General features: G+C 52.9%; 4 protein-coding genes across 4 annotated transcripts; all 4 read left to right on the top strand.

Annotated features, from left to right (window-relative positions):
* Window positions 1-1,043: 1,043 nt before the first annotated feature.
* Window positions 1,044-2,998, top strand: BZA05DRAFT_139522 (concanavalin A-like lectin/glucanase domain-containing protein). The gene is made up of 2 exons (XM_051478881.1): window positions 1,044-1,863; window positions 1,947-2,998. The coding sequence occupies exons 1-2, from the start codon at window positions 1,406-1,408 to the stop codon at window positions 2,866-2,868; spliced, it is 1,380 nt and encodes a 459-aa protein (XP_051336749.1). The 5' UTR covers window positions 1,044-1,405; the 3' UTR covers window positions 2,869-2,998.
* A 2,628-nt stretch (window positions 2,999-5,626) lies between these two features.
* On the top strand, window positions 5,627-8,711 carry BZA05DRAFT_431370 (glycosyl transferase family group 2-domain-containing protein; the record flags this gene model as incomplete). Its single annotated transcript, XM_051486185.1, has 5 exons — window positions 5,627-6,019; window positions 6,090-6,623; window positions 6,680-7,066; window positions 7,285-7,477; window positions 7,567-8,711. 5 exons carry the CDS (start codon window positions 5,627-5,629, stop codon window positions 8,709-8,711), a joined length of 2,652 nt encoding a protein of 883 aa, XP_051336750.1.
* A 1,686-nt stretch (window positions 8,712-10,397) lies between these two features.
* On the top strand, window positions 10,398-10,875 carry BZA05DRAFT_447540 (uncharacterized protein; the record flags this gene model as incomplete). The annotated part of the gene is made up of 3 exons (XM_051487162.1): window positions 10,398-10,485; window positions 10,547-10,640; window positions 10,707-10,875. The coding sequence occupies 3 exons, from the start codon at window positions 10,398-10,400 to the stop codon at window positions 10,873-10,875; spliced, it is 351 nt and encodes a 116-aa protein (XP_051336751.1).
* A 368-nt stretch (window positions 10,876-11,243) lies between these two features.
* On the top strand, window positions 11,244-12,007 carry BZA05DRAFT_447541 (uncharacterized protein; the record flags this gene model as incomplete). The annotated part of the gene is made up of 3 exons (XM_051487163.1): window positions 11,244-11,537; window positions 11,605-11,757; window positions 11,819-12,007. The coding sequence occupies 3 exons, from the start codon at window positions 11,244-11,246 to the stop codon at window positions 12,005-12,007; spliced, it is 636 nt and encodes a 211-aa protein (XP_051336752.1).
* Window positions 12,008-12,131: the final 124 nt, after the last annotated feature.

The raw sequence follows: 12,131 nt of genomic DNA on the forward strand, positions 1-12,131 counted from the left end.
GTTGTGCAATTGCAGTTTGGAGCAGGGGTGACGTCTATGTTGACAGCGGGTCCGCTTGGGTCACAACGAACGGCGTCACTTCTTGAGAAGGTGCCTGGCGCGCAGGGCGGAGAATAATCCCTGGAGAAATCTAAAGTGATCCTCAATTCTAGAAGGCGGCGGGGATTATGGACTCTCCTGGCGACGGAACGCTTCCATAAACGAGCTGCAGGAATATGGGATTCTCCTGGCGACAAAACGCCTCCACAGATGAGCTGCAGCACTATGCATGCGCGCCATGGGGTGAGGGAGAACTTAGCTACATACACTACCGGTACACTACACTACGCTGTAGCACATCCATGCTGGCCGAGGATGGGGCTAGGGGGCTGACCGACCGGACACTGGAGTAACAAACAGCGCTGGAGCCGGGCATGATTGTTATTGTGGTGGCGGAGTCGGCCATGGAGGCGTCGCCTGGCCCTACCGAACCAAGCAGGTGAGGTCAAGGCTACTCGGGCGTGCGTGAGTGACAGCCAACAAGTGACGATTCTGTCCGTCCCACTGGGACTCGGAAGCCCAAGCTCTGGCCACGGTTGGCTGATTGGCTAGCTGGTGGTATGCAGCTGGCGACGGAGTGGCTGGCTTGTGCACTTGTGTAGCTCTCGCCTCACCTATTTACATACTATCTTCTGGACCGTGGTTAACTGCGGTTGGTGATACCAGGTTTCGCGGTTCTTCCTTGGCTATGACGGACATTCAGAGCAACAGTGCTTGCTGGTTATGGTGTGCATTAGATCATATGCTCACCAATCGAGCTGCAGACTGCATCTTCGTCGCTCGTGGCCCAGAGGCAACAGATACAGTAGGCCGGTTACCATTCATCAAGTCCATTCGCTTTAGTCCGTGTGGATTAGCGGTACCCAGTACGTCCATGTTCGGCGGATAATCCCTTATTTTTGTTGTTGTTGTTATTATTGTATATTTCCCTGCTGACTGAGTGAGGGCTGGTTGACAGCATCTATTCGGAATTTCGGAAAAGCTCTGTTGGTTACCATCACCTTCCCGTGAGCACCTGTACCCGTGTCTCCTACTCCAGTTCCGCTCCCACCTTACATAATACGGACAATTGTTCACCTTCGCCTTTTTCGGATTCCTGGTGTCTCGTCTTTCCCATCACCACTCCATCTCTCTTCTTCCAGTTCGGTTCCATTCTCCCTTCATTTCTCCCTTTGTTTCCTCGTCACAGGATATCCCGGCGCATTCCAACTCCCACACCAGCTCGCTCCCCCTCCTCGTTTCCCTCCTCGTCCACCGCCGTAGCTGTCGAAGAAACACGCTCGTTCTTTACCCAAAACTCTTCGTACTACCTAATTCAACTCCTCTCCCGATCCTCACCCCCTCGCACCCCGCCAACTTTGTCTTCATGACCGCACGGCCACCAGTACGCACAAGCGCTGGGAACCGCGGGTCCTCCTCCTTAAGCTCTGTGCCCGTGCTCCCCGCCGCCTCGCACGGGGATTCCATCACTCCCGTAGGCGGAAGGACACCGTACGCATCGGCGCCCGCATCAGTGCTGGGATCGACGACCGGATTCACGTCGCAGCCGGGTTTGCGAGTGCCTGGCCGCTACTTTCACAGCAGACGTATAAAGAAGGAGGACGTGCGGAAGCCGTGGACGGAGACCAAGGACCCGCGCGAGAAGTGGGTGACCATAATACCCTGCGTCGGACTGCTGGTCGGCTTGGTGGTGTGTGCGCTGTTGGTCTGGTCCGGCCTCAAGTCAGTCGTCAATCACAAATACTGTCCCGTGTTGATGGAGGATTGGAGTGGTGGGTTCGATGAGAACATCTGGACGAGGGAGGTGGAGGTGGGAGGGTTTGGGTGAGTTGGCTCTTATTGGGCTCTGCTCTGTGAATCTGTCTTTCTCGGGCAATGTGCTGAGCAGGTTCGGTTTTTCTCGGCAGGAACGGTCAATTCGAATACACGACCAACCTCGAAGAGAACTCGTATGTCGAGGATGGTGCGTTGCACATCCGACCGACACTTATGGACGAAAAGCTCCTCACGACCAACGGTGCCATCCTCAATCTCACGCAGATGGGCATCTGTTCATCGGACGTTCCGTTCAACTGTGTTTCCTCCACTAACACCACGAACGGAACCATCATCAATCCGGTGAAGTCGGCGCGTATCAGCACGAAAAAGGGCGCATCCATCACGTACGGGCGGATCGAGGTGGTGGCCAAACTTCCGGCGGGCCTTTGGCTATGGCCAGCGATCTGGATGATGCCCGTCGATGACACGTACGGCCCATGGCCCGCGTCGGGCGAGATCGATATCGCCGAGAGTCGTGGAAACAACGCAACGCACCCGCAAGGCGGGAACGACATCATCTCGTCTACGCTCCACTGGGGCCCCGATCCGGCCAACAACGCGTGGTGGAGGACAAACGTTAAGCGAAAGGCTCTGCACACCACCTACGCGGATAAATTCCACACGTTCGGCCTCGAGTGGAGCGAAAACTACATCTTCACATATGTCAATTCCCGCCTGCTGCAGGTTCTCTACACAAACTTCGACCAGCGTCTTTGGGACCGCGGTGCCTTTCCTCTCGCCAATAGAAATGGCACGAGGTATATCGATCCGTGGGCCAAGACGGGCAGACAGAACACTCCGTTCGACCACCCGTTCTACCTGATCCTCAACGTCGGTGTGGGCTCCACCAACGGCTGGTTCGAGAACGGCAAGCACGGCAAACCATGGGTCGACGGCAGCAAGACGGAGAGGAAAGATTTCTGGGACAGGAAAAACGAGTGGTATCCATCGTGGCAGAAAAACGGTGAGATGATCGTCAAGAGCGTCAAGATGTGGCAGCAGTGCGACTGAAGGTTTGAGACTCAACCGTGACCCGTTTTACATGTGTACAAGCGAATGCACACTTCTTCACCTCTGTTTCCGGTTGGGAATGTTGTCTTTTTTTTTCCTCTTTTCTTTCTGTCCAAGATCTCATGTTTTCTCTCTTGCTGGGCTGTTACGATAGGGGCATCTCCACGAGTACCGTATGGCATCATCATATGTTTGTTTTTCTTTTTTTACTGCTAGGCGTTTTCCGGAGCGGAGGAAGAATTCTACATACATAGGGTGCTCAGCAAGTGTGTGTGTACGTACTTACCAAACTATCTCTAGGAGTTAATGGAATGGAATCGGATACTGTATTGTAGAAAATAGCTACCCCCTTTCCTTCCCCCCGGAGTCCCGGCAGCATTCCTTGTTTCGGCGAGTGAGAGCGTGATTTTTTCTTTCTCGTTCGGAATGAAGCGGAGATGGGAAGTGCACTGCAGGGCTGAACTGTTACTGAAAAAACTGCCGTGGCCCGGTGCTGGTGCTGGTGCGGGTGCTGCGGTGCGGTGGAAAAAACGTGGAGGAAGGCAAATACATAGGAGGGTTCGCCTGTTTTATCTTGTTTGTGGGCAGGCCGTGTCTTGGATGTGCTACCAAAGATGGCATTTCCTTTTCTGCTGCGCATGAAGAGTCGAAGTCTGGAAGTCTGGAGGTCTGGAAGTGGTCACTGGTTAGGACTTCGATATTGCACCTGCATACCCGTAGGGCCATATACGGCTTTTTTTGGTTCCGGCAGCGGTGGGAATAGAGTGCAGATCCGTTAAGCCACACAAGTCGTGAATTCTCCGCGTCAAAAGGACAGCAAATGAGCCTCTTTAGGCCCATCGATCAGAGGTTTCCTAGACGCTGGGGGGGGGGGGGATGGCTTTCTGAGCTGGAGGTGAATAAGACTGCCGATCTGTTGATGCAAGCTACGGTATCATACGGTTTGGGAATGTGATAGCCTCTTCAGGAAGCGACGATCGCAGGGCAGTGCATAGAGATAAGTGGACGTTAAATGCACTTATTCTGTGTCCTCGGAGGTCGATTGTACTCAGCTACGGGGAACACGGCTTGCTTCAAGCCCCAGTACATACCGTACTCGTAACTCCCGCCTGCGTCTCAGCATTCCGCCGCCGCCACAGTACCTAGATTGTATACCAGGTATGCTACATGCATAAATACATACCGTATTTCATCTACAGCCAAGGTTCGCCGAGGGCACATCATCTACATACCATGTGTCCTAGGATTTTGTTTATCCGGATCCGTGGTGATAACGATTCACCCTGATATGTCACTGCCCTGGTATGTGTCTGGAGTTCGTGTTTTCTGCTCCACATACTGGGGATACGGTGGATCAGGTCGGTGGAGCAGCCTTCGGGTACGAGGAGTGGCCGAGGACTACCGCCGACTCCCGAGAATCATACATACCTGCCACACTGAAGTCGCAGGAGTGTAGGGTGTCTACGAGTCAGATTTAGGTATGTACACGGCCACCAGCTTCCCATTCAGGCATTTCTACCGCTGGCGGATAGGTACCGTTTATTTCGCTCGAAGGATGTAGGGTGCAAATGTATCTCATCTCTTAGCTAATGCACTGCAGCAGTGCAGCATTAAAAGTGCACCTGGACATACGGCCGCCGTAGTTCGGTGATTGATGCTTGCGCTTTACTTCGTACATGGCAGGAGGGAGCGAGTGATATACATCTCTTCTTCCCACACGCCCAGGCTCAGATTCTCGGTATTTTGCCCTGCCGTATGCTAGCTCGGACTCGATCGTGGATCACCGCCAACTACTGCTAGCGCAGGTCACAGAGATGGCCGCTTGCTGCCGCAACTGGTTCGCGTGACAGCACGTGGTACAAAATATCGGAGCTGGTAGAGAGAACGGCGGTGGATACGAGTATCGAGTTTATGTAGACTGCCCTTTGTGGCGTCGTTGGAGGCGGTTGGGTATATGTAGCGAGGATGATGTTGTGGATTTGCCTGCGCCGGTGTCTCGGAGGAGCCGATCTGCACAGTGATATGTACTTGCAATGCTCTGTGTTGCGTGCTCTAGTGATGCACCAGTGAACGAAGGAGTGATCTGATCTTCTCCGGGTTAGGTGCGTTTATGTGACCCTGTGCTGTCGTCCATTGCGGATTGATGTTGTGGTTCGGTGCCACAGAGCCAGCGTCGCCGTCGGGCATCTGCTTTGCAAGCTGTGCTTCCTTCCGGATCCGCTTCGATTCCCCAATTTACTTTTGCCTCCATTGAACAGAGGGAAAGGAAGATAGATAGACCACTTTTTTTGTGCCTAGGGTACTGCACTGCTACGAGCTATCTTCCCTTCCTCCTCCTCCTCCGCCTCCTCCTCCTCCGCCTCCTCCTCCTCCGCCTCCTCCTCCTCCGCCTCCTCCTCCTCTCCTCCTCCCCCTCCCCTCTTGGAGTTTTCTTCGCCATCGCTACTCTGCTTTACTGTCTTTCGTTACATTCGCTGTGCCCCCTCAATTACTCTCTTAGTTCTCGTTCTTGGTCTCGATCTTCATGTTCAATTGAAAAAGTAGCCTGTGCACACAGACGGTCGTGGTTGTGGTTGTGGTTCGTCGCTCTCTCACACTCCGGCTTCAATCTAGCTACCACTCTCCACCGTACCTCGATCGAACGTAACCATCAAGGCTCCAGTCTCCGGTTCCCTCTCCATCCCCACCCACCGTACGAATAGTCTTACCACCCGCAATACCGCGGACAGTAGCGACCGTTCGCACACTCCTCATCAAGATGGGACTGATGGACTACTTCCGCAACAAAGCTTCGTCGAAAGCAGCCGCATCGAAGGAGAAGAAAGAGAAAGAAGCGTCGAGTCCAGTGCAGCTGCTACCGCCGCCGCAGCTGGGAATGCTCAGTGGGAACAGCTCGGGTATCGTGAGTACGGTTTCGTCGACGTTCGTGGATGATATCAAGCATGAGGTCATGGTCAATTACCTGTTTCAGCAGCAAGCGGCGATGATGTGGGGAAATCCCATGGACCGGAATAGTTACTACGGAGCTGCGAGCGTCAGTGGAGCAGAGGAGGGAGTGTTGCTGAGAAAGAGCAAGGGGTACTATTTGGGGTGCCCGCCGGAGCTGGCGAGGGGGACGCTCGCCGAGGCATGTACGGCTTTGAACATTCAAGTATTTCCCCACCCGTGTACTTTGCTGCGGGGTTCCGGTGTGATTGGAGCTGAAAATTTCGTCTCGGCAGGTCGCAATGACCATTCACTCGCGAGTCGTCAAGACATTCCTCCAGTGGTCGCCGGATGCTGTGGATGTCCCGCTACTCAATGGCCTGCGCATCCAAATCCTACCCACATTGGCGGATCTCCCGCGAGCGCGAAAGTACCAATTCGCCGCTTTCATTGCCGACACAGCGCTACTGATCGTCTGGGACGATGACGCACTCAACATCATTGCGCGAGCGAAGCAGATCGAGAACGAGCTCATGCAGCTCGTGTGGAGGGTTCCCGGCACCGACGGAGAAGACGAAGTGAAGGAGGCCAAGCTTGCGCAGGCGTCGATGGAAGAGGTCGTGATCGACGAGGAGAGCGGTGAACTCGGGTACCGGGAACGAAGGCCAACGATGCTGCTGAATACCATTCTCGTTGCGCTCACGCTGACACTGGTCTTCTGTATGTTGGGTGCTGGATGGAGGCAGATTGCGATTCAGACGGCGGTTGATGGGAATTACATGCGCATGGCATTCATTGCGTTGACACCGATTCAGGTGTTCTTCACCCTGGTAAGCTCTGTGACTCCTTGAAAGGACTAACAGGATTGAGCTGACGGCGGGTCAAGTTCTTTGCGCAGGTCATAGTTGGCTGTTTGGCACAGTGCTTCGGCCCCGTCTCGCAGCTGACCGTTAACTCCAAATATTACTCGGCGAAACCACCGCCGAGAATTCGGACTCCAACTCTGCCGCACGTCACCATTCAATGCCCTGTTTACAAGGAGGGTTTGGAGACCGTCATCGCTCCCACGATGAAGTCCATCAAGCAGGCTATTTCAACCTACGAGCTGCAAGGCGGGACTGCAAACATCTTCATCAATGATGATGGATTGCAGCTTGTTAATCCAGAGGAGAGGCAGGCAAGAACCGAATTTTACTCTGACCACAACATTGGCTGGGTTGCGCGGCCAAAGCATGGAGAGGATGGTTTTCTGCGACGCGGAAAGTTCAAAAAGGTACTGTGGTTCATTCATTCGATTACTCAACAGCGACGTTGGAAGAAAGTTTTAAACGGCTAGGATGATCTCAATTGCTTTTTGCGTTGTATCGATAGCACTGGCCAACGGTCGTTGTTGTGTGACCACGGCCGCTGTTGATCTGGTTGGGATCTGCAGTTCCCTGCAAGCGACAAGGCAAAGATAGCATGCGATTGACTAACGCATTTTCGGTCTAGGCCTCGAATATGAACTACGCCCTCATGATCTCCTGCAAAGTCGAGGAGAAGCTTGCTGAAATTGAGCGCGGCGAGACCTGGACGCAGGCGCAAGAAGCACAGGCGTACGAGCGATGCCTCAAAGAAGTCCTCGAGGAAAACGGAAGGGCTTGGGCAGACGGCAACGTACGTGTGGGAGACTACATTCTGCTCAGTAAGTCGCCATCTCTCCCTCTTTCCATCCATTGTCCGTTGTTCTGTTTTACGTTGTTTTACTTTTCTAACGGAGATGCACATATGTAGTTGATTCTGATACTCGTGTTCCATCCGATTGCCTCCTAGACGCCGCTTCTGAAATGGAACGATCACCGGAGGTCGGCATCATGCAGTTCAACTCCGGCGTCATGCAAGTCGTCAACCATTACTTTGAAAATGGAATCACCTTCTTTACGAATCTCATCTACACGGCTATCCGCTACACCGTGGCCAACGGCGATGTCGCCCCTTTCGTCGGACACAATGCGATCCTTAGGTGGTCGGCGATCCAGCAGGTATCCTACATGGACGAAGATGGCTACGAAAAGTTTTGGTCGGAATCACACGTGTCCGAAGACTTTGACATGTCCCTGCGTCTTCAGTGCAACGGTTACACCATCCGACTCGCGGCATACACGGGAGATGGCTTCAAGGAAGGGGTTTCGCTTACTGTGTACGACGAGCTTGCGCGTTGGGAAAAATATGCGTACGGCTGCAACGAGCTACTTTTCCATCCCCTCCGCTTCTGGCCAGTCCGTGGACCCTTTACCCCACTGTTTCGCAAATTTCTGTTCTCCAACATCCGTATGACGAGCAAGATCACCATCATCTCGTATATCGGTACCTACTATGCCATCGGTGCCGCTTGGATCATGACTACAGCCAACTACTTTGCGATAGGCTGGTTCAATGGTTACCTCGACAAGTACTACATTGACTCTTGGAAGGTGTGGTTTTCCATCGTCATTGTATTCAATCTGCTCGGAAACGTTGCCCTCGCCGTCATGCGTTACCGAACTGCCGAGAAGAGCTTTTTTGGCGCGCTGATTGAGAACTTCAAATGGGTGTTTCTCCTGGCCATTTTTCTGGGTGGGCTCTCGCTGCACGTGTCGCAAGCGCTACTGGCGCACATGTTCGAGATTAACATGTCCTGGGGCAGCACTTCAAAGGAAGTCGAGTACTCAAACTTCTTCATTGAAGTGCCCAAGGTGCTGCGAAAGTTCAAGTTTTCATTCGCCTTCAGTACACTCGCGATCACCGCCATGATTGTATTGGCGACGGGAACCAGCTTCATACCGGATTCATGGATGATTCGAGACTTCGTGGCAATACTACCCATGGCTACCGTCGCGGGCAGCCACATGCTACTTCCGATTGCGCTGAATCCGGCTTTAATGACGTTTCAGTGGTAGTTTTTTCCCCCTTTTCCTCATTTTGCTAGTTTGAATTGTTTAGCGATTTTGAGGTCCTTTTCTCCTTTTTGTTTCTCTCCCTTTTCTTTCATCATTCCTTACTTTAGTCGGCATGTTTTCGGTGTTTCTTGTCGTGTCTACGAGCTTTTAGTTCATGGTTTCTCACTCATTCATTCACTCTCCATGGTTTTTTTCTCATTTGGATCGGGGGTATATAAACGGTCGGTTGTCTGGTGTTTTTCTTTTCCTTTTACTGTCTCTCTCTCTTCTTGTGATTTTTGCTTTAGTAAGCTTTAGGTAGGGGACAGCATCGTGAGCGGCCATTTGTGGTTCGGTTCCGATTGCGGGCGTTTGCAACTAGGTTACTTAGGTTAGGTATGCTAATATTCGTAGTGGATTGGGGACGGAGAATAAAGGGGGGGATGGGGGAGGAGAGGGGAAGGGAGATGGGAGATGGGGGAATGGAATCGGTGGGATGTATGTAGGTGGTTAGGTCAACTGCAGTTGTGGTGGGAGGTTAGGTAAGGATGAGGGCGTGTCGAGATTCGAGGGGGTGGTGCGGCGGACAATAGATATACATGCTTCATTGGCATCTGGATCTCGGTGTTGCCCACATGCTGAGTGGCAAAATACGAGTCTCCGGGGAAGTCGCGTGTTTGCCGGATCTTGGAGCCAACCTACTCGGTGGGGAAACATCGGTTTCCGGGGCCTGGAAACGTAATTTCCTGTGGTGAGTGTAATTGGGGAGTAAAACTCCACTCGCCGTAGTACTATGCATGCGATCATGACATTCGGCGAGCACCAGTACTTATGCGTTCCTCCACTTCTGTGAAAGCAAATATCGGTATTTCGTATCCGACTTGCCGGCCATGTCGATGTCCCTTCCCATTCAAACAGCAGGGTGGGCCGGAGGAGAAGCACCGACCACGAGTCACGGAGGCCATCAGAAGCAGGACGAGGTCGCGGATTTGACTCTTTTGAGCGGGTCGGTGGATGAGCGAGTGATATCCAATGCCCGACCTCATTAGTGATTACACGCTTCAAATGCGGCTATCGGGTATGACAGTCTCGACGCGGATATGCGCAAGGGTGGCTATGGTGATGGTCGATGTCACCAGTAGGGGGTAGAATGTACAAAACATCTCTACCTCTTTCGGTTTCTATTGGGGCTGAGGTTCTTGCAAGCACGCGGTATTTGCTGTGGCAGTCGGTGGTGTTCTTACATATCTCTGTCTCTATGCATAATCCGGAGAAAGGGGTACATCTGGACCGGAAATTGTTCCGTGAGCAGCGAATAACTACTCGATATACCGTCAACAGACCGTCCGGCGTTCTCGTTAGGCAGCAGGCAGTCATATGTACATACCCAGTAGACTAACCGCGGTTTCACATAGAGCACCCAGGCACCGCCCAATTGTGATAAGGAGTGACGTGCTCACTGCTCAGTCCCATTCTACACGCCCTGGCGTGAGCACTCGCAATCGGTATCTTTGTCAACGCTCGCTTACGAGACCCAGTTAAAGTCTTCAACAAGCCCCCCTCCCCCCCCCCGGAGAGGGTGAAGACCGAATCCATACACAGAACTATGACTGAACACAAACCGCCATCGTGCAACGCAAAGACACCAGTGCAGTTCGACGGCTGGGAAGACTACCCGTGGGCTTTGCAGACTACGATTCGATTTTTATGGACACGGCCTGCTGGAGTGCCCCCGGCCCCGAGCTCTTCGTGGCCTATTCGGATCCGCTGCAGATTGAGATTCTCGATTTTTACAGTAAATACTTCTTGCAAAAATGTTGGATGTGAACTGTAGCTTAAATACTGATAGCGGCCAGCCTCGGATCGAGAGACGTTCGTTGCAGAGTTTACAACCGCACAAGACGTTGAAAACCACCTTTTGCTCACGGAGGCACCAAGGACTAGGGTTATGTAAGTTGTAACTAAGGCCTGGCCGAATTTCCTTATGAGATTGCATCTGACGTCTCGTGGCCATAGTTCCATCTCGCAAGCCAACCGGTCTTTGCCCCTCGGAGTCACAGAGGAGTTGATGCGCAAGATTCTGGTGTTCTACCGAGTAACTCCGGATTTCCTTGAGTATCTCCTGGCGTACCGGGAGAAAGATCTACCCTCGGAAGCCGCGGGAGCTAGCATACCGGTGCAATGAAAGCCGCTTGCTATCTGCTTAAGTGCGCCGAGGAGAATGGACGGGCGTGGGGAGACCCGTGGTCCATACGGCGGACAGGATTGTATCATCATATTGATCCAGACACAAGGTCCAATATCGTCATTTTGCTGCATCCAGTCCCGAAAAGCAAAGCACAGGAGAGAATTCGTGCATTTGTTTCCTTGAAAGGGTCTCAGTCCATAGCTGTGCATCCGCTGAGCGTGCAGCTGTTGCTTCTGTCGACTTACCTCACGCACTGGAGGGCGTATCTACGTGATCTCGGACGAGAATTCGTCTCTATGGTGAGGAAATCACGAGTTCCAACGTCGTTCTCCAGATGATTAACGCAGACGCAGCAAAGTGCGGCTATGACGGTCGAGTTGCTGGATAACGAGACGGAATACGCCCGGTGCTTCGACACACTGACGGAACTGCGACATCTCGAAACGAAGATCGCAGCGTCAACACCCATCATGGCAGCAACACTGCCGACACTTCGCTCGCTGGAAGACTTGAACCGAAACCTACACCGCTCAGGCGCCGTCGGCGAGAAGGGCTTCTCCCAGATTGCCGATCGGCTGTCGTTTCACATTTCCCGGCTAGAGGGATACCTAATCAGTGCAAAGGCACTACAGCAGCGCTCACAGGGCACAACAGAAATGGTGAGATCGTGGGATACCATGCCACTCCTTGCGGGTAGTTACGTTGTTGACTGACGTTTCCTCATAGCTCGCGGACCATTTGAACCTGAGGGCCCAGGAAAGCGCTATGCGGATCAACCGTCGAATACCCGAGTTGACGAAAGAAACTGCCGATGATAGTGCCGCTGTCCGCATAGTGACCCTGGTGGCGCTGATATGCCTTCCGGCAACGTTTGTTGCGGTGAGCTGTACCCTCTTCCCTCACAGCACGAAGTTTGGTCCTGATATATCTCCTCATACAGACCGTGTTGGGCATGAATCTTTTCGAGCTGGACGAGTCCGAGCCGGGTAGTCCTGGCAGAACTCTGTTGGTGACGGCGAATGAGTTGTGGATTTACATCGCAAGTTCGGTGCTTTTGACTGCGTTCACCGTGGGATCTTGGATTGCGTTGTCTCGCAGACAAAAGTTGGTAAGATCGCGGCAGCTGTAAAAGAGGGGAAGGAAGCGGAAGCCATACATACGACATTCTAGCTCATAAAGGGTATAATTCTTGGGCAAGCCAGACCATTTCGCGATCAATGGCCAAGTCTGATGGTGGCCGTCATTCTTTGTGA

Source organism: Tricharina praecox (genome assembly GCF_024521635.1).
Source record: "Tricharina praecox strain CBS 144465 chromosome Unknown BZA05scaffold_24, whole genome shotgun sequence".
Taxonomy (NCBI): Eukaryota; Fungi; Ascomycota; class Pezizomycetes; order Pezizales; family Pyronemataceae; genus Tricharina; species Tricharina praecox.

Bases quoted from the DNA above. Each gene is read 5' to 3' on its own strand.
- BZA05DRAFT_139522 (XM_051478881.1), top strand. From the start codon at position 1,406: ATGACCGCACGGCCACCAGTACGCACAAGCGCTGGGAACCGCGGGTCC. The intron at 1,864-1,946 runs GTGAGTTGGCTC...TTTTCTCGGCAG, and splicing joins GTGGAGGTGGGAGGGTTTGG to GAACGGTCAATTCGAATACA.